The sequence below is a fragment of the Ochotona curzoniae genome, unplaced genomic scaffold, assembly GCF_017591425.1.
Source record: "Ochotona curzoniae isolate NIBS_2020 unplaced genomic scaffold, NIBS_Ocur_1.0 contig_3520, whole genome shotgun sequence".
Classification (NCBI taxonomy): Eukaryota; Metazoa; Chordata; class Mammalia; order Lagomorpha; family Ochotonidae; genus Ochotona; species Ochotona curzoniae.
The window spans coordinates 7,456,960-7,478,290 of record NW_024465894.1 but is presented as its reverse complement, the minus strand read 5'-3'; the positions used below and the strand labels follow the sequence as shown (position 1 = coordinate 7,478,290).

The 21,331-nt window shown below is 46.4% G+C and overlaps 1 protein-coding gene across 1 annotated transcript; it reads right to left on the bottom strand.

Annotated features, from left to right (window-relative positions):
- Window positions 1–1,760: 1,760 nt before the first annotated feature.
- On the bottom strand, window positions 1,761–10,788 carry OSER1 (oxidative stress responsive serine rich 1). Its single transcript, XM_040981443.1, has 4 exons — window positions 10,682–10,788; window positions 7,060–7,175; window positions 4,693–4,803; window positions 1,761–2,788 (listed from the first exon to the last, which is right to left on the bottom strand). Exons 2-4 carry the CDS (start codon window positions 7,134–7,136, stop codon window positions 2,101–2,103), a joined length of 876 nt encoding a protein of 291 aa, XP_040837377.1. The 5' UTR covers window positions 7,137–7,175; window positions 10,682–10,788; the 3' UTR covers window positions 1,761–2,100.
- Between the last annotated feature and the right edge of the window lie 10,543 nt (window positions 10,789–21,331).

Genomic DNA, 21,331 nt, shown 5'->3' with positions numbered 1-21,331 from the left:
AAATTTCTCTCTTCCCCTCTCTCTGTAACTTTCAAATAAAAATCTTTCAAAAAACAATTACACAACTGGTTTGCAAAACAAAAATAACTTACATGTCATTTCGATACAAGTAGCATGTTAAGCCCAGCTCACATCTATTCGCATTTTTCAGGTAGTTCCACAATCTCCAGGTTGAAAAAAAAAAAGGTGAAACACTGGTTGTGGACAAGCTAGCATTTTTATAACCAGAAACATAAATGCTCTTGCTAAGGGAGTCTCCTTGAGACAATCTAAGAGGACAAAATTGGCTCCACATTCATTTTCCAACAGGTATGCAATAGTTTGCTGACGTACAGTGTGTGATATGGTCACTGAATATGGGCAATGCTAGATTGCCTTCTATTAAGCCAGATTTCCAAAAAGTGTAAAACAGTGTGCCTCTTCTCACATATTTTGGGGTTTTACACTTTTTGTTCTTTTGCATCAAGGCATGTTCACTTGTAACATTTTACAATTGAGAGGAAAGATCAAGATCCCACACACTGAACCATGGCCAAAGCAGGTCTCCCACATGGGTGGCGGGAACCAGTTCCCACAGCAGTCACTGCCGTCTCCCAGGCTCTGCCTTTCAGGAAGTCGCAGTCAGAGCAAACTGGGCATCTAACCCTTGCACTCTGACATGCAATGCAGGTTCCCTTGCTGGTTAGGAAAAAACATCCACCCTATTTCTTAGACAGTATCTTTAAAAATTTCTGAACTGGTAAACACTGAGACCTAACTCACTTGCTCAAAATGTCATTTTGGGGCCTGAATTCGTACTGAGTCCAAAATGCTTTGGGAATTGCTGCCTTACACTCTAGCCTATCTGTGTCAGCAGGATTTAGGAAGCTCAGTTCACTTCTGGTGCTGTGGTGGTAAAGCACTCTTCCTCTCCCCCCCACAGCAGCTCTAAGCTCCATACTAAACTGGTATGAGCAGGGCTCTCCCACTGCTAAGTTCAGGGCTTTTCTAGACCTTCCCCCCACTCTGAGTACAAGTCAGCAGAACCAATCTGCCCATCACGAATCAGCTGCAGTCAGCGGCAGGCCTAGCAGAATCTTGTTTACAATCTCAATAGATTTGTGGGTAACATGGGCTAGACACTTTCATTAAACTTGGTAGCATGCTTAGGATGGTGTGACAAAATCTAAGCTACGAATACATACAAAGTTGATTTTGGGGCCACCTGAGCAAGAATTCATCCTTCAGGTAAGACTAAAGATATTCCCCCCACCTCGCCCCACTCATCTCCACAGGAAATCTTGCAATAGCTGCCTTTAACAGGCACAAAATATTCTCAGGATTGCTGGAACGAGACGGCTAGTCAGAGATAATAACCAGGAAGAACCTTGGAGTGCAAGTACGGGACCTACGAGACCTGTGGATGGCAAGCAGCATGCCATCCATAAAAGTGGCAGAGAAGATGAAGGTTAGCTTCAACCCCACAACCCCTTTCCCCAAGGGAAGCTCGCTTGGAGGCACGTGCACCAGCAGGGGCTTATCCAGTGCGGTAATGACTCCTTCAAACAACACAGGCAGGCCAGCTAGTTTATTCAAATTGACTGTAAATCTTAGATACCTGGCTTAACAACAAGGTAAGAAACCTGAAAAGATACAGTAAGTCTGGTGTTAAATCAGAGATAGTTAAGTCAATCTTAACAACTTGTGATATTCCAGGCTGGCAACTACAACATGACAAACTTTCAATCCAGTTACAAAACCACATTTTTTTTTCCTTTTGGCTACCAAATCTTAAACAGACCTGAAAATGCATTGTTTACAAAGGTTTTTACAGTATGCTACTGCTGCCAGTCTCAAGTGGTCACAGTTTCTGTCCCTTGGGTACACTTGCAAATGGTGGATCTTGCTGGACTTTGATTTGCCTCGGTGTGGATATGTAAGAACTCTGAGTAAGTGTAAAGAATGAAGATTAACTGAGATGCCAAGAAAAGTTTTTATTGCAAGCACAGTGAGCAGAAAAGAGATGTCTTCTCACACAAAAGTAGCCACAAGGGCTGCCAGTAACTCAATCTCTTTGACAACCCTTCATTGGTTTAAAGCATATGAATTAGCATCTCTCTATCAGGTATACATCATTTCTGCCATGTGGGACATTTTCTTGGGTATATACAAGTAATACTCCATGTAGCCGGATAGGTCCTCAATGGTCACGTCATCCACATAGACCCGAGCCTGCTCAGAACAGGAGCGGGGAGACCCAGACAGAGTTCGGGTATGCAGCGACTGTGAGTAGTCCTCAAGCGTGGATCTTCGTTCTGGAGCCAAGGGAGGGACATTCTGTAGGCCTGAAAAGGAATACACTTCCATATCATGCCATCTCTGACACTGGCACGCCTTGCCTGTGCATGCACACGCTTTGCCCTGGTTTAGTTTGGAAACAGACTGAAAGTCAGAGAGATCATTGGCCTTGAGACTTTCCTGGGAGCCGTGGGTAACATCACAGGAGTCTTCCTTCTTACTCCCCGCCGGGAGCCTGGGAACCGAAGTTCTCAAAGGCTCAACGACTGCCCCTGTGTGATTGCCGTCGGCAGAGGTCGAGCTTTCTCCTGCAGTGAACTCCTTTGGGGATGACATTCCCAGCCCACTGCCGCCATCAGGTGAGTCAGTCTGGCTTTTGTGCTTGAGCTGGCTGCAGCAAGAAGACGCCTTTGTACTGCAATGGATAAACTTGGGAGGATGGAGTACAGGAGACTTAGAACGTCGACGGCGCTGTGTTCTCACTGCTCCTCGTGAAGACTTCCTGGTAGACCTAGAGAAAGGAAACAGGACAAACACTGGGATACAGAGCTCTTCCGGATTCTTCATGGTGACTAGAAATGTATCTCCTCTGGCGTTACCAGTCTCCTCGAAGGTCACACATCCCCTGCAGACAGACATGCTTGCCTCCATTTTCAAGCAATCTGTGTGTCTCAAAAACTTCTACATCTCCTTATTAGCAAACCGTGGCAGGTTAACGGAAACACCTGGATCCATCATGTGGTACACGTGCCCCATCCCCACCCGAGCTCCGGACTTGGGCAAGCACACCACACACAACTGGAGCTGATGCTGTGGAGCTCGACGGTGCGCCCACAGGCTGAGTGGAGTCACTTCACTCTAGCCAATGCTACAAAGGGCCAATACGCCATTATCACTAAGTAGAGCAGCAGACTGATGCACATTTCTTTCACTGGCAACAGCTGACCAAAACAAACATCAGATTCCTTCTACAGATTAGATTCCCTCCCAACTTCTGGAGATTTTTCAGATACTGGGAGTTACTGTACATAATATATAATCAGTCATAAAATTTTTAAATAGGGTCCGACTTGGCAACCTAGCGGCTAAGGTCCTTCTGTTGCATGAGCCTGCATCCTATACAGGCACTAGTTCTTTTCCTGGCTGCTCCACTTCCCATCCAGCTCCCTGCTTGTGGCCTAGGAAAGCAGTTGATGACGGCCCAAAGCCTTGGCACCCTGCACCCGTGTGGGAGACCTGGGAGAGACTCCTGGCTTTTGATTGGCTCAGCTCCAGCCATTACGACCACTTAGGGGGAAGTATACTATCCCTCCTTCTCTTTGTATATCTGACTTTCCAAAAAATAAATAAATCTTTAAAAAATTGTTTTAAACAAAGAAAAAACTGAGGGAGTAAAGAAAAAAAAAGAATCCAAACTATCAAGGAAATTAGGAAAACAAGACTTTAAGAAATAACCAACTATACTCTGAAAGACAAAAGAACAGAGTAAAAACATTGTAGCAAGTTTTTAAATATTAATTTTAATATTAATTTCTGTGTTTGTGAAAAGCATGCATGGTAAACTTTAGAGATTATCAAAAGGACAGAAACAAAGTATACAATTTCCAAACCAGTGAAGGGAAAAAATTAAACCTTTTCAAATTAAAATGGTAGCAAGGATAGGGAAGGCAGGAAAAAGAGGAAAAAATTATAGCAAAAGCACAATATATAAGCTAAAATGCCCAAGTACTTGTACTAAACTTAGCAATTTAAAAGAAAGTGAAAATGAGTAAAATAGAACAAAATAAAACCTAACCTAAAGCTATTTATGTGACACACCTAAAATACAGATTGGCTGAAAAAAAAAAAAAAACACAAGATGAAGCAAATACTACTAACTAAAAGGAAACTGGATTAGCTAATAGAATTCCAAAGTAGACTCTACAACATAGGCAATTATGAATGATTATGACTGTTACTGAATGTTTCAATTTACCAGGAAATAAAAAATTTCAAACTTAAAGGAACTCGGGCTGCCAAAAGCTAACGAAACCACAACCAGAATATATAAAACAAAAATACAGACCTTAAGAAAATGGACAAATATAGTTCTACAAGGGAAATTTCAACACAGGTCCCATTACTGACAGGTCTGACAACCAAAGGATTAAGCCGGTACATTCAATCGCCTGCCTCAGTAGACAGAGAACCCCAGAAGCTTTAGTTAAAGACTCACTCCTCTCAGACACACACAGCACAAAACTCACTACAAGCCGAGCTACCCAGAGAGCCTTAACAAATTCACTCACAATTCAGCAGAAGGGGGCCCCTCACCTTTTAGTCTTGGTTTCTGTATTAAAACCAGCTCTTTTCTAGGAACACTCTAGGAAAATTTTTTCAAAAATATTTAAACTCATCTCAATATAAAGTTCTTACCCATGCCAGCTGTCTTTAGCTGCACCTGCAGCCTTCAGCTTGGTATCATCCGCTGTTCTGACCGACGTTCGGACATTCGTGCCTTCTCCCACAGGCAGGGACGCCACGGACCTGGGGACACAACACAGTGAGTGTCAGAAGCCAGGCAGCGCTCTCCTCAACCCGAACACAACTTCTACCAATACCTTTAGCTTTCTTGTATTTCAGATTTCTCAAAAATTGCTTAGCTTTTAGTGTAAATTCTCCAAAACCAAATAAGGAGGCTCCGTAAAAGCCTAGAGCTGCAAAATCATAAGCCAAGAATGACTCTGAAGTATAGCCAGTGGTGGATATAAATAGACGTTTAGGCTGTTTATCTGGGGCAGATCAAGCCTTATACCCAGACAGAATGCCAACGACATGGACCATGTATTTATACAGGCAAACCAGAGCTGTCAAGACTAAGTCTAGGAAAAAAGACTTTAGAGAACTCAATCTAATTTGAAAATCAATACATTTTAAAATATTACACGACCTTCAGAAAAAATATTCTAATTTTCACAACCGATAAACTGTTACTCAGAGTTAAATCTCTAGGGATCAAAGGTAATAAAGGTTCCCAGTTAAAAAAAAAATTAATAAAGAAAAACACAATCACCTATAACCTCCTAACCAGAGATTAGCAACATTAAACATTAGCCTGTCAGTGTAAATCCTTGCAGCCCTTTTCAGCACATAAAACGCGCATATACACAAAGCTGACTATATCTAATGGCACTGACAGAAAAATCTCTTAGAAAAAGACATTAATACACTAAAGTAAAAAGATACTAATACATCACTTTAAGTAACTGGAAATAAACTAAGTATACAACACCTGGAAAAACATACTGACTGTACTCTATAAACTATAGCACAACCATACAGTGGAATATCAGAATGTACTAAAAATTAAAGATCTTTTAATGATGTGAGAGAATGCTTGGAATAGCAAGACAGCACGGGCAGCTCTGTGTATAACACACACACCCTCAAAACAAATGTTAACATCATGATCCCTACTTCCTTTCTTAGCCTTTTTTATTCTTGAAAATCTTTCTAGAATATGTGTGTATTATTTCATGGCCAGACTGTTATTTTATAATACATATATACAGATTGATCCTGATAAGACAAATACCATCAGGGATCAAAACCTGTTCAACAGGATCAAGCTGAATTCCTGAGCAGGCTTGGTCAGTGTGTGAGTCAGTCCCTCAGATGTCCCTTTTGTAAACAAGCGACAATATGAAACACTCAAGACATATGACACACTACGCAAGCTGTACTCTGCTTTGTCACACTCGTGACTCACCCCTTCCACTCCTATTTGGTTTTTCCAAGTGTTCTCCAAGGTTGTTGCTTCTATAATTTTGCTCAAGGAAGATCACAAGGCTACAAATGTGTAATTCTCAATCATATACTACATGTGTCAATAATTCAAAAAGTGTTTTCCATTCCAATGAATTTCTAGATGCACTGCAATGGCTGTATTTTATATTTCAGTCTCTTAAAGCCTCAGGAAAGCTGCCTATGTATCATTCCCATTGTAGTGATTTGCGTCTATGTTTGTATACATTCCTTTGTGACCCTCATCTGAAAATGAAATGACTGCAGTTTCTACCTTGTAAGATGACAGTGAGGATTAAATAATACACACAGAGGACTTAATCCAGTGTTGATACAGCAAATGAGTAACAAACATTAGCAATTACTACCATTATCTATTGTGAAATGTTCTATTCTGGTCTTTCAGGATAGGGTTTCATTCATGAAGATAAAAAGTTGTAAATCCATTAACATTCAGAGCTGTTTTGTAGCCTAAGGCAACAAGTCAGGGTGAGAAGTGAGAAATATTAACATTCAGATGGCAGCTGGGCTGCAGGTGCTCTAATTAGTGTGGCCAAAGGGTCCCAGATTATCGATTGTCAGAACACCACTGAATAGAGGTTTCCATAGTGATAGACTGCCATCACAGACCATGAAATCAGCAGCACTCCTTGGCAATGTCTACTGGGCCAAATCATTTTTAGTGAAAACCACCGATTCCTGAGAGGTATGAAAAAACCTCTGAAGGGACACCTGATAAAACAATGTTTTGGTTAAAAAGAGAGAGAGAGAACCCTCCTCAAAGTTACTCAAATCATCCCCCAAGGAGTAGAAAGCGGCTGCTACTCTATAAGCTCAACAGAAAGGTTTCATGTCTAAGAACTTGGTGGAATGAATTACTATACGCTTTTGCATCTTCCATTAATGAGAAGTATTAGAAAAAGAAGAGTCCTTCAGGGAAAGGGGCTATTTAAATCTGCTAAACAAATCCCTCAAAATAACATTTTACATATTAGTTACCCTGATGCATCCACTCTCAATTTCTTGAAAGCAGTTTGCAGACTCTCCTCCTCTCCGTCCTTGGCTTCAGATTTCATTGTTACAGGTTTTACACTACTGTGGACTTCCAGTTAATTCTAAAATAGAAAAAAAAAAAGTAATGTGAAAACAGGATTAAAAGTGTACCTCGTTAACAAGCCATATTTCTGATTTCATTTCTATCAGAAGAAAAGGAAAATAAATTTTCATTTCTAAAAGATCTCTGTAGATGACTGGGAGATTGTAGGCTTCATTTAAAAGGAAACAAATGAAATGATACAGAAAATGTACATGCAACAGGATTTCAACTGTACAAACACTTAATACTGTGGGAAAGTTTTGGAAACAGTAACACCTAAATTCTGCATTTCCATCCACCCCTAAACAGGGAAAATCTCCCCAGTAATGGAAGATGAGAAACCCGTAGACAAAGCCATCTTTCCAGCAGAAATAAGGAGGGAAAGCTGACAGCATGGTGCTTTGAGTTTTTCAAATGAAGCTGTCTGTTCAAACCCTAACAATTTAACATAAATTGTTTGACACAACTTCATGACTGAAAACAGTATTTCTCTGGAGCAATTATGACCCAGTTATCAACCTTGATGAGAATGTGTTTTAAAGAACCAGGTGCTGGGCCCGGCGCGGTGGCGCAAGTGGTTAAAGGTCCTCGCCTTGCACGCCCGGGATCCCATATGGGCGCCGGTTCTAATCCCGGCAGCCCCGCTTCCCTTCCAGCTCCCTGCCTGTGGTCTGGGAAAGCAGTCGAGGACGGCCCAAAGCTTTGGGAACCTGCACCCGCGTGGGAGACCCAGAAGAGGCTCCTGACTTCGGATCGGCATAGTATCGGCCCGTTGCGCTCACTTGGGGAGTGAATCATCGGACGGAAGATCTTCCTCTCTGTCTCTCCTCTCTGTATATCCGCCTTTCCAATGAAAAAATAATAAAAAATAAATCTTAAAAAAAAAAAAAGAACAAGGTGCTAGCTACACTGTTAAGGCAGGAGGAAAAGTCTATTTCAATTTCTGATTATTCGACACTCTATCTAAAAGAATATTTTCATTTTTTTCCTCATAAACAAAAATGAATTTACTCTTGCAATTAAAAGAAAAAAAAGAAAAATTAGAATTAGGAAGTAAAAATTATAAAATTACTGTTCTGTAGATGTGCCTCTAAATGATCTCCTCTAACTGAAGTTCTCCATTTCTTCTAGATTTTCATATTTAAACAGAGAAGGGAGAATGGAGGGTTAACCAGGGCAGCCAGAAACACAACAACAGTCTGTTAATAAACTCTAGAATCTAGTCTCTATTCTTTCACTCAGGACAATAAACCAGTCACTTTCAAATCCTGAGCAAAACATTAGCAAACCAGTATCTGAATGTATCACAAGGAATCAGAATTTTTTTAATTAAACAAGAAATAGAAGACCGGAAGATGTTACCAGCACCCCCTGCAGCCCCGTTAGGTGTCACAGCTGCGCCTCTCTCAGGGTGGGCTTGGTGTCGCTAGGAGACCTTTTAGAGGCCAAACTCAAGGTGTTACAATATGTTTGATATCATGGAGCCCTGTAGTATTACCAGCATAATAAGCTACACCCATTTATTCGTGTGCAAAGTTATAGTATTTTAGTCAAATCTCCTTGGAGAGCACTAAAAATAGTCACAAGAAAAATTCTGCTAGCTTTCAGCTTAAGCTCCTAAGACAAAATTTAAATACTCTTTACACATATTCTGCCGGGTTTTTTTTTTTAACCAGTACAGGAATATGAAGGAAAGGGTGTTCACAAGGCCGGCAGGCAGCGTCCTCCCCCACCCCACCCATGAATAAAGACCAAAGATCGCACATGCCAACACATCTGAAGCTCCAGTTATAAAGCGTGCTGTCGTCGTGGACTATCAATAAATTCTCTGCTGGAGGAAGACTAGAGGTTGGCTCTATCCTCAATGACCTGAGTAATTACTAACACAAGGAGTTACTAAATCAGCCGAGCAGCCGCCCCAGCCCGCAGACCCCAGATGACACCTTTCGGGCCACTCTGGAATCAGTCACCACCATAGTTTTCGCTATGGGCAAAATTCATTCTCTACTAAGATGTACAGAATTCCTGCTATTATGCTGGGTATCAGACCGGATGCTGGGGACAGAGGGGTGAAGCCGGGACTTCCACTTCTGAGAGGACTAGACTGTCCTTCCTGGCTTCTAGAAGCTCAAAATGTAACGCTGCGCTAAAAAAGAAAAAAAAAAATGGCACCTAGATATGTAACTTAATTACACAGCGCTGACTTAATAGCAGGGCAGCTGATCATCTAGATGTAATAACACACACTTAGTTAACGCACTTGTTGACACACTGAAAGATCTATCGTCTTAAAAACAAAAACCACATCAAAATAAACATCTGGCTACAGACTAAAAAAGTTCAGGACTGAAGTTCCATTTAAGCTATCTTCACACTTGCAGCACCTCGGGTCACTCTTGCCCTTTTTCTGTTATTTTAACGCACAGCAAAAGTGAATCGTGGACATGACTTTATGAGCCAAACTAGAACACGTTCGTAATTAACACGGTTATCACGCCCCTCTGGACTTCTCACTTCCCATTCGCTCAGACAAGGGCTTGTGTGATCCACTAACTCCCAACTCCACCAGCAGGACCCTGCTATGAACGCTAAACCGACGGCCGCCCTCTCTGCCCTCACTTCAGTCTCCGGGGAAGTTAAGCGCCTGTGAAAAGCGACTTTGTATGAAGTCGAACCACACCGGGCAACCAAATTTTACCTTGGATTTTCCCCTGGTCTCCACGGAACCTCTCAGAAATAACAAGTACTTTTTAAAGTTCCTCCCTCAAGAGGAAAAACGGCTTTTCCCGGACTTTCAACCGAGAGTCACAATCTTAATTAAGAATCAGATTCGACCGTTTCAAACCCAGCCCTCCTCGAACCTCCAAATCCGGCTCCCCGCCCCACATCTCCAAGAACCATCAGGAAGCGTCCTCTTCACAAAGTACGACGGCTTTTTTTTTCCCCCAACTTTCCCACCGGGAGGTGAAGCGGGGAAAAGCCCCCCGTCCAGCCCCCGGGACCGAGAGGCCCGTTCGCACCTCCACGCGCCCCCCGCCAACGCCCGACGCCCACTCCTCACTCCCAACAGGGCCGGGAGGGTTCGGACAGTGTGGCGGGGACAAGACCGAAGCGTCCGAGGTCCGGGACCCTCGGCCCGGCCCGCGCGAGAGACTTCCCCGGCCAGACGCGGAGGAGGCTGGAGCGGGGGCCGAGGGGCCGAGGGGCCGAGGGGGCCCGGGATCCCGCAGCGGCGCCGGCGAGGGCGAGAAAGGGCGGGAAAGGGGGGAAAGGGCGGCACTTGGGAGCCAAAAGGGGAAGCTCGGGCTCGGGCGGGACCGTGGACCGCCGCCCGCCGGACTGGCCAGGACAGAGTCGGGCAGCGCGGAGCTTCGGCCGGCCCAGGCCGCGGCGGAGCACGGCGGGGTCGCTCGGCCGGTTAGGCCCGACCCCAGGCGGGTCGGCGTCCGGAGACGACGCCCCCAGGGAGCCGCCCGTGGCCCGGCCCCGCCCGGAGGCGCCTCCCCGTCGCGGCAAGGGCCTCACCTCCGCACAGCCCGAGCGCTCCGCTGAGCCGGCCCCGTCGCTCCAGATCGTCTCGCCCTGGTCGCCGCGCCACACTGACCCGGATCCAAACCGGCGGAGGGGGCGGCCCGCGCCGCCCGAAAGTCGCACTGCGCCTGCGTCACCTAGGTCCACGCCCCGCCTCTCTGGTCAAGCCCCTCCCACCCCAGTGACTCGGCAGCGAGGTAGACGGCTGCTGCGCAGGCGCCGGACAACAGCCGCGCCTCTCCAACGGCCCGGGCCTGCCCCTCTCGGAAGCACGTGCGTCTTGCGTCATTTCCTGTTATTCTTCGCGCTGCCTCCTCCCTCAGGCGTGGCTTGGCTCGGTCCGCTGTGGGGCGTACATGCTTCCCCTGCCCTCAGGTGAGCGGGAAGGCGCTCTCGGCAGTCGCCAGGTCGGCTCCACTGCCTCGGGAGTCTCCTTGGAGCCCCCTTGGCCTCAGAATTCCGCGAGGGGTCACATGATGACTCGCATGATGGCTCAGACATCTTTTGGGGGGAAGAGGGCGTGCCCTGGGTGTGCCTTGGCCATCTGCTGTTTCCACCCTGCACGTCCGGCTCCCATCTATGGGGGCTGTCCACGAATCTTTTTCTCAGGCCTGGTCTCCTTTGGGGGGGTGGTGAGAACCTTAGGAGCACACCCCCGCTCCGGTGTTTGGCATAGAAGTCAGAGGGCTCTCACCACGTCGCTCGTTTTCGGGATCTTCCCGCATCTGTGATTCTGACGGTGGCTCCCAGAGCCGACAGCTCCAGCCCCGGGCCAGGCTCAGCTCATCTGGCCACAGTCCAGCCGCAAGCCTGCACATCTGCAGGCTTTCCAGGGAGAGATGGCTTTTCTGGATTGAGTAGGGCCCAGCCCTGCCCTCCAGGGAGGGTGTGTGTGTGTGTTTTGTTTTTGAGCCCAAACTGGCCCCATCCCGTTTCCTTCCCCAATAGCGCAGGGACAGTTACCTGGGTCCCGTCTGCAAACCCACAGTTCGTGGTATAGACGTCTCCGGTGTCCCCAAATGAAAGCGATAACCATACTTGGAATTTTGGTCTCTTCCCCAGCTGTGGACAGAGGCAGTGAGCTCTAGCTCCCTGTCAGTTGGGACTCCAACACTGCGTTGGGTTGCTTAGCTGTGATGGCAGCTCAGCCAAACATATAAAGTACATTTCTAAAGATTTGTCATTTATTTGAAAAGCAGAGCGCAGGGAGGGGTAGAGAAGAGATCTTCCATCCACTGGTTCACTCCCTCAGTGACCTCTGCAGTTGGGGATGGGCCAGGCCAGGTTGAAGGCAGAAGCCTGAAACTCCATGCAGGTTGCCCACGTGGGTGCAGGGGTCCCAGGATTGGGCCGCTGTCCACTGCTTTCCCGGGTACATTAGCAGGAAAGTAGCTACATGTTTGTAAAATCAATCAGGACTCAGACCTGCACTCCAGCATGGAATGCTGTCATTGCACACGGTGGCCTAACCCATTGTGCCAAGATGCTAGACACAAAAACACACTTTTGATTTAGCATACTTCAAACTTAGGTTAGTTTTATTGGGATGTAACCCCATTGCAAGCCAAAGAGCATCTCTGTACATGGTTACTAAAGCATGTAGTGGATCCTAGGTCAAATATTTAAATTCTCTCCTTTCATATGGGAGGCTCAGCAGCTGACAAGGTAAAAGAACATCGTTGTGGCACAGCGGGTTAAGCCGCTGCTTGAGACACCAGCATCCCAAATGCCAGTGCCTGGGATAGCGTCTCGCTCTGTGTCCCGTTCAGCTCCCTGCTGATGTGCACAGTGGAAGCGTGAGCACTTGGATCCCTGGCCCAGCCCAGCTCAGCTCTGCCTAAAGACCTTTGAGGAGTGAACTAACAAGTAGGAGAATTCTCCCTCTCTGTCTCTTGCTCTGCCTTTCAACTGAACAAAAATAAATGAACCAAGAAAAAAAGGCAACGAAACATGCATTGTACCCTAATAGAGGCTGCGCTCTGGAGAGCAGCAGTGGGGCCATGTGCTCCCTTTTAGTAATCCCGAGATGGTGACCAGTCTACATGCTGGGTAGACTGGGCTGCAGGCACTTACAAACTGGTTCTGGTTTCCTTTGTGTCAGGAATTAAACTGTCTAAAGCTTTTTAGTCCATGGCACCGTTCTCGTCTTCTTGGAGAGGAGTATGGAAACAGAAAACTATGATGTTTCTCCCCCTCCCCCTAGAAATTACCAATAAATTTTATCAAGACCAAATGCTTCAGTTGCCACTGCAAATCACAGCTTCAATTACAAGCTCAGCCACCCGTGAGAGCCAGGAATGTGTCAAGGCTGGCACATCGGGTGCCCAGTGTGTAACACGGTTCCGGGGGCTGGTGGGTGGTCACTACAGCTTTGGAGAATGCAAGTTCAAAATCTTGACAGAGTTTATTTTCCAACTCACATGGCTGCTGTCCTGCAGGTGGAGATATAGAAAAGTAGTGTTTTCTTGCGTTTCAGTCTCAGCTTATTCATTACCTTAATATACTTTTTAAATGACTTTGGGATAGAAAGTTGTGATAATAATAACATGTATCTTAATTTACAGTTATTATTTGACCTTCATAAATAACTTGTGGAATAGGTACTTTAAAAATTTTTTGTTTGTTTGTTTATTTGAATGGCAGAGTTATGGGGCGAGGGATATTTTCCACCTCTACTGGTTCACGTCCCAAATGGCCGCACTGGCCAGGGCTGGACCAGGCAGAAGCCAGGAGCTCCTTCTAGATCTCCCATGTGAATGCAGGAGCCCAAGGACGTGGGCCATCCTCCACTGCATTCCCAGACTTGTTCGCAGGAAGCTAGATCTGAGCCTGAGCCTGGTGCTGTATTGGATGCTGGTGCCACAGGTAGAGGCTTAAGCTGCTACCCCAGCACCAGCCCCAAAATCAGTACTTTTATTAGGTCCATTTGAGGGGATCTGACTACACCCACCCTCCTGAGCTCTAAGTTACACATCCGTCCCTGGCCGTTCCCCTCCCCGAGCCCTGTGTGCACCTCATTGCACCCAGAGTCCGGGGAATACCACTGCATTGAGGAATGCTGCGGCCCAGGCTCTCACGATCCAGCCTTGCCTGACTGCACATCCTTGAACCCCCTCAGACACTCCCCTCTCGAGTCTTTTCCTCTGCTGGGTCATCGCTTAGCCACTGAGCATCTCTTACTCAATTCCTGCTCATGTCAGTTCCTCAGAGAACTTTCTCCGGCCACCTCAGCAGCCCCCTTCACGCTGCGTCCCTTGGCCTTGATTGATTTTTCGTCATGGTACATATTTACTACCTATCAGCCTGTACTTGTGATCAGGCCCCCTCAGCAGAGTAGAGGCTACTTGAGGATAAAGATTGCCTTTTTATCATTACTTTTTTAAAAAAGGAATTGAATCTAAGATACTTATTGCCTCTTGATTTAGCACTCTGAAAATATGACTATGTTTTTTTTTTAATTATTTTTACTGGAAATGCAGATTTAACGAGAGAAGGAGACACAGAGCAAAGGGTATTCTATCTGCTGGTTGACACCCCCAAGTGACTGCAACAGCTAGAACTGAGCTAATCTGAAGCCAGGAGCTTCTTCTGGGTCTCCTACACAGGTACAGGTCCCCACAGTTTTGGGCTGTCCTGTACTGCTTTCCCTGGCCCAGCCCCCCCTGACACGCAGGAAGCTGGATGGGAAGTAGGGCAGCTGGGACATAAACTAACACCCATATGGGTGAGGACTTAGCCACACTGAGCCATCACACTGGACCATGTATATGTCTTATAATTAGTAGTGTGCCCTGGCTTAATTACAAGTATTTTCTTTCTTAGTTGTACCTGCAGAAAATGTTGAGTCTTTAAAATGATTGATGTTTTAGGGTTGATGAAAATTGCAGTAGAGTGGTGGGATAGCTGCCTCTCTTATCAGCGTGCCTAGGCTCAGTGCCTGTTCCTGACTGGCTCCATGCTAACGCAGACCCGGCTCATGGCTCAGGTGCATGGTTCCCTGCCGTCAGTGGTCTGGCTGTTGAGTTCCAGGCTTTGGCTTTGGCCTGACCCAGCCTCAGCCACTTGTGTTTGGAGAGTGAGTCAGCACATGGGAGTTCGTCCTCTCCCTCTCCTCACCTCACCCTCTTTGCCCTCACAACAAAAAAGACAGCGCAGCTCCAGGGCCTCTCCTGTGTGTGTGAAGGCAGTGAATGTTGGTGCCAGAAACTGTGTTAACATTCCAGTCCCTGCAGCTATTTTGTTAGGAAGTACTTCCCGTTCCTAGGGCAGTGTGGCAGTGGCCGTTGAGCGTGTGGGGACCGTTTTGGAAGCTGGGGAGGAACAGAGAGAGCTGTGTCCAGCTGACTCTGGCCACAGCGGATCGGCTTCCCTCCTGTCCTTAGTTCTGTTGTGCCCAGATTTTAGATACCCACAAATCACCAGGAGTCTGAAGTCGATCCAAGTGCACAAGGATGGTTTATTTAATCAGCACATCCGAGCCTGGGTTCTTGGTTGAGAGCAGGCAGCTGGTTGACCAACCGACCGGCCAGTCAGCGGGCCAGGACCGACACACCTTACTGGAGTGTGGCCCCGAACAGCACCTTTATAGGGGCAGGTCATAGCCTGCTCACATTCCCTACCTATCTGGCCTAGACAGCCCATGTCTCCAGCAACTAAGGGAAGCACCCACTTAATTATTTGGAGCCACCTGTGAGATAACCAGACTTAGGTGAGCCTTGATTCATAAGAATTGGGGCCCATCAGTGCTAAAGGTCACATAGGCCTTTTAGCCTGCAAGCTCATACAGTTTCTTAGTAGCAATGAGCCATGAGCAAGTGTTTGGGATTTTGATACTGAGGTTCTTCAGTTCCACTTGTCCTTTTCACAGACCACCTGCTGCTTGCCTGTCCAGCAGCAGCTTGTGGGCTGGTTGGGAAGGGATGGGAAACTGTGGGGGCAGTGCAGGGAGGTGTCTCCAGAGCTCCCAGGAGGAGGTTTTCAAAGTCAGGCATGGCCTGGGTGGTGGGAAGGGTTGGGTACTGGAGACCAAGGCCATATGTGCTCAAGGAGATAACCATGTGAGGGAGTTTGGATTTTTGTCCTGTGAGTGAGGAATTTTCTTTTAAAGATTTGTTTGTTTTTGTTAGGTAGATTTACAGAAAGAAGAAAAAATAAGAGTAAGATCTCTCTTCTGCTGGTTTACTCCCCGGGTGGCTACAACAACCAGAGCTAAACTGATCCAAAGCCAGGAGCCAGGAGCCTCTTCTGGGTCTCCCACATGGGTGTAGGGTTCCAAGGCTTTCCCAGGCAACAAGCAGGGAGCTGGAGGGGAAGCGGAGCAGTTGGGACATGAACTGGCACCCATACAGGATGCAGGCGCTTGAAGGGGAGTATTAGCCACTGAACCATTGCTGGGACCCAAGTCAGGAATGGTAGAACAGTGCTGTGCTGGTGAGCATGTGGTGCCAGGCTGGCAGCTTTTTCAAAAGCAGGAGAGACGTCAGAGAGACAAGTGGAAGACATTGGAAATAACCCAAGGGAAGGTTTGAACTAGAAGTAGGTGGAAGAACTTGGAGGAAGACATAGATTCAGGAGACTGGTGGGAGTGCTGGGCAGAGCCTGCTGGCTAGAGGGGAGCCAGTACTGAGCTCCGTTCGCTAGGGATGGAACCCCAGGCACAGGTTTGGGGAGCAAGTCAAGATGCTGGATCGAGACATAGGAGCTTGAATGCAGCTGAAAGCAGGAATCAGGTCGTTGGGGATCTTCACACCATAACCGGGGTTTATCCAAGATTTCTCCTAAGCGCACGACAGTTCCAGAAGCCAGGGGAAGTGACCGGAGTGCTTTTGGCAAGAAAGCTCTGCTTTCATCCTGGCTGGCAATGGTCTAAAGAGTCAAGAGCAGGGAGCTGCCAAGTATGTAGAATGGGTCCACAAACTGAAAAGTGGCAAGGATCAGGCTTTGGTGAGAGACAGAGCATGGATAGAGTGGAAACAGTGAGAGGAAGCAGAGCAGGATATTTGCCTTCCAGTTTGAGCAGCTGAATGGATATGGTTATTACTAGTTAAATTATCGCATCTAGTGGACAGGAAACAGAGGTAGAGTCCCAGGAAGGAGGGTGAGAGCAATGGCTGCTGTTTTTATAGTTCTCACTGTTCGCCAGAAAACTCCTTCCCATCTTCATTGACAACCCTAGGAGAGTATCATTGCCATCTTCAACTCCCGATCAGGACGCTGAAGGGAGAAGCGAAGTCACTTGCTTGAAGCCCCATCCATTAAAGTTTTACCTGGACTCCCCTTCCCACAACTTCTGTTCCCTTTGTGTAAGTTGAGAGGTGCTCCCACACACTTCTCACTTAGCTGCACCTGAGCAGCGGCCACACCCAGCACTGGAGCCCATCATGAAATCAATCAGCTCTCAGCAGAGGAATGCAGGTGCCTGCTGAACTGTGCTGGGGCCTGGGGCCTCCTTTGACATTGGATATGAGGGACAGGGTATTTAGCAACACTCTTGCCTTCCAGGAGAGTGGGGACTGATAAGCATCTTAGTCCTGCCGTGGTCTTCCTGTTCCCAAAGCTACTGTGGTCTGCTATCCTGAATGGGGAGTGGAGGGGGACTCTGTGGTGCTTCACCAGTGACCTGGCCTCAGTCTGCAGCAACTTCCATCCCAGGACTCGTAGCTCCAAAGGGGGATGGGGAACTCTGACCAACCACTACCTATGCCCAGCAGAGGGCGCCCTAGGCCTACAGGTTTTCTGTTCAATTGCTAAAGGACTTCCAATTTGCTGCCTCCCTCTACTTTTCACTCTGGACTTTGTAACCTTAACTATGTGACAGCATCAGGACTGCTTAAGGCTGAAAATAGAACAAGTAAAGCCACAGACGGGAAGAACCCAGACTGAGACAACTGAAAGCAGTGTTGCAAGAGGTTCCCCGGGGGCTGGCCTTACTGAAGCTCCATCTCCTGTTGGTGATAAGAATGTGTTTGGTTTGTAAAAACTGATCACACTGCAACATAGTGCAAGTACATTTTTATGTGCTGTTAAAGTTTAAAAAATTTTTAGGAAAAAAAAATTTTTCAACACACACAAAAAACTGCATATGCCACACATAGGTTCTTGGTTAGAGTGAGCTGGGATTTTTCTCCTTCCAATCATGAACTTTTTTTTTTAAGACTTATTTATTTTTCTTGAAAAGTCAGATATACAGAGAGTAGGAGAGATAAGAAATCTTCTGTCCACTGATTCACTTCCCAAGCAACCACAACAGCCAAAGCTGAGCCGATCTAAAGCCAAGAGCCAAAAGCCTCTTCCAGGTCTCCCGTGCAGGTGTAAGGTCCCACGGCTTTGGGCCATCCTCGACTGCTTTCCCAGGTCACAAGCAGGGAGCTGGAAGGGAAGTGGGGCTGCCGGGATTAGAACTGGTGCCCATATGGGATCCCGGTGCATTCAAGAAGAGGACGTTAGCAGCTAGGCTACCACATTCTACCCCAATCATGAACTTTATCCAAGCCTTGTGATCCCTTGAGACAGCCACAAACTCCAGCTTAAGAAACCTTGTGCAACAAAACACTGAAAGCAAACAAGGGGTATGAGGGACTGATGGCTCACAGAAGGGGGCATCTGATGGCCCTGACACGTGGGAAAGATACTTGACCTCCAAGTCATTCGGAGTGCAGCAGAAATGCACTTTCAGCCCCTACAGAACCCCAGTCTGGGGCATGCCCTCTGGTGGTATTATGAAATGGACAACCCTGTTGATTTGGCATTGTCTTATCAAAACAAAAAGCCTTGAAGCTACCCTGTAGATGACATCTGTGCACCTGAGTTATGGCTTAGGTAAAAGATTATCCATTGCAGCATCCAGTGCAATAGCAAAACCTTAGCCACAATTCCATGTGCAGATCATTGGAGGAGAAAGCCTTTGAGTTCCTTCAGTGAGCTACTTTGTAACCAGAAAAGAAGCTTGAGGGAGCTCCTGTGTCCTGAGAAAAGCTCTCTGAGATAATAAAAAAGAAGCAGATGTACAGCTAACAGCAGATTTGGGGGGCCCAGCATTTTGGCATGATTAAACCACGCCGTTATGGTGCCAGCAACCCATATCAGGATGCTGATTCAAGTCCTGGCTGCTCGGTTGCCAGCCCATAACCCTGCTAATGTGATTGGCAAATCAGAAGAAGATGACCCAGGAACGAGGCTCTGCTGCCCATGTGGGAGACCCAGAGGAAGTTCTGGGCTCCTGGCTTCAGTTTGGCTCATACCTGGACTTTGCAGCTGTTTGGGGAATGAAAACAGCTTGAAAAATTCCCTTACGTTGAACTGCAGCCTCTCTCCCTGTGACTTCCTCTGATTCCAGAGCTTCCTAAAACACCCTCTTTGGCCTAAATACCCAATCCTGTGACCTCTTCTTCAAACCTGTGCTGTCCTCCCTTGACAGGAAGGTCCTACAGGTTCCCTGTTGACTCAGCAGTCAGTGCACAGGCCCAGCTTTTCCAACGATACAACAGCATGACAGATGGCCACAGCAAGGGGGCCAAAAGGCCCAGCTCCTTGAGGACAGACTATGCTGGTGAGCCTAGCAAAGTTTCCACAACTCCGGAATTGGGTGGGGATGGATGAGAAGACAAGAGCAGCCCAGACTGAAGGAACTTATTCACCATCCTCCAAAACGAGCTCATGTCCCTCAGAACAGAGCTCCTCACACTTAAGCACCTGCTCATTTCCTGGGAGTCCGGCAAAGCTGTGGGTTTTCATTGAGCAGGCCTGATGCAACTGAGACTGTGTGCCTACCCAGTGATTTCCTTCCGATCAATTCCTAAAAAAGACAAACTCCAAGATGAAGCTATAGGCATATTACTGTTTTCTGTTGACCCACAGTCTCTTACCTGAAATGGAATTTTGGAATTCAGGTTTCCTGGGATCGTAAATGGCAACAGAATTGCCCTGATTGGCTTTGACCCTTGGGTGTAGGAGTGAGTCCCATCCTGACTCCACTGGCTGCCACATGATGGGTTGGGGGAGTCACAGGAGGAGCAGAAGGGGTGCGGGAATCTGTGTCCGCTTTGCAAGCTTGATTATGAATTGTCTGTTTATATGCTCTGTCTTCTGTAAAATCCTGATGAATTGGTAGGATCTTATATATGATTATTTTCTGGCCTTATATTTCTCCCAGTCCATGTCTTACCTTTCAACTTGATCTCATAACATATTTTTACAAACAAAAATAACAAAGCTTTGTGTGTCCAATATGCCAGCCCTTCTCTTATTCTTTTAGTTCAATCATGATGTGATATGATCTGAGGAGCAAAAATGACAGTATTTTCAAAGTCTTGATAATTAGAACTGTACCCAATGCATAATGATAGTATTCTGGAAACAAGAACCAGAAGAGTAAGACTGGGAATTTAGAGAAATGGAGAATTTCTCAGTTGCTTCAGCTTTTTTTTTTTTTTTTCATCTTCTTAACAAAAACAGTCTTCTCCCTTAGGGAAATTTGGATCTGGAAGGGGACTGCATCTTTTGCAGCTCTCGTAGAGACACTTACATCCATAATTAAGTCGTAGAGGAAGAACAAAAAACAAAAAACAAAAAAACCATAAATGTAGAGGCTTTTTGGGTTTGAATTACAATTTGAGTAGGTCTACCTTTGGAAACTTGGATCTTGCATTTAAAACTAATTTTTTTAGAAAGCTCTCATTCCAAAGAACCATCACGATTTTACTTTAAAAAAAAAAAAAATCCCTGCTTTTATAAATTGAGCATTCTCTGAGAAGAAGCAAAGCTCCTGCCAGCTCTTCCTCCACCTGCTCCTTGCCCCAGTCAGGGCACTCATTTCACTGTGCGGTAATTGCCCAGGTCCCCACGGAAACAGATAATTCACTAGGAATAAACTTAAAATGGCTCTTAAACGTTTGAGAAGATGATCAGCTTCACTCAAAATTAATGAAATTCAAATGAGGAATGCCAACCGATAAATGCAGATAAAAGGACAAAATTAGAATGCCATCATTGTGCAACCTTTGGTAATTGATTCAGGCAAGGACTCTCAGTGGATACACACCGGCGCGGGTTGGATGAGGAAACATGCAGATTGGCCGCAGAGGTGTGTATGTTACCTAAGCCTCGTAACCAAACTTGGGCATCATTAATAGTGGGAGATCCGGACCTGGTGTGCCTTTTAATGCAGGAAAATGAAGCACACAGTCTTTGGAGTATTAACTAAATTTTTGCCTCCCCACCCACATTAAACCTGAATCAAATGCATCCTTCCTTCTAGATGCTAGCTTATAGAAAACGAAGGGGAGAGTGTAAAAGTCGAAGGACACCACAAAGAATCAACCAACAAGACATATCCCATAGGGCAACGCTGTGCAAGACAATCGGCCCAGTCCCTTCAGAAGTCACGGTCAAGGGGAAAAAAGGAGTGGGGCCATTCTAGGTAAAAAGACACCTGAGGGATGAAACAGAATTCTCTTGATGGTCCGTGAAGGGATCCTCGAAGGGAAAAACAAAATACTATTTTTTATTCTATTTGGACAATGACAAATGAGCTTTGGGGCAGGTGTTTAGCCTAGTAGATAACACCCCGTGATGATCCCTGCATCCCACATCAGCATCCCTGAGCTCAGTGCCTAGTGTCGGCTCCTCACTCCAGCTTCCTGCCCC

Excerpts from the sequence above, each read along its gene's own strand:
- OSER1 (XM_040981443.1), bottom strand. The coding sequence starts at position 7,136 with ATGAAATCTGAAGCCAAGGACGGAGAGGAGGAGAGTCTGCAAACTGCT. Across the intron at positions 4,804-7,059 it reads TTGAGAGTGGATGCATCAGG|GTCCGTGGCGTCCCTGCCTG; the intron begins GTAACTAATATG and ends TTGTGTCCCCAG. Across the intron at positions 2,789-4,692 it reads GCTAAAGACAGCTGGCATGG|GTCTACCAGGAAGTCTTCAC; the intron begins GTAAGAACTTTA and ends TCCTTTCTCTAG.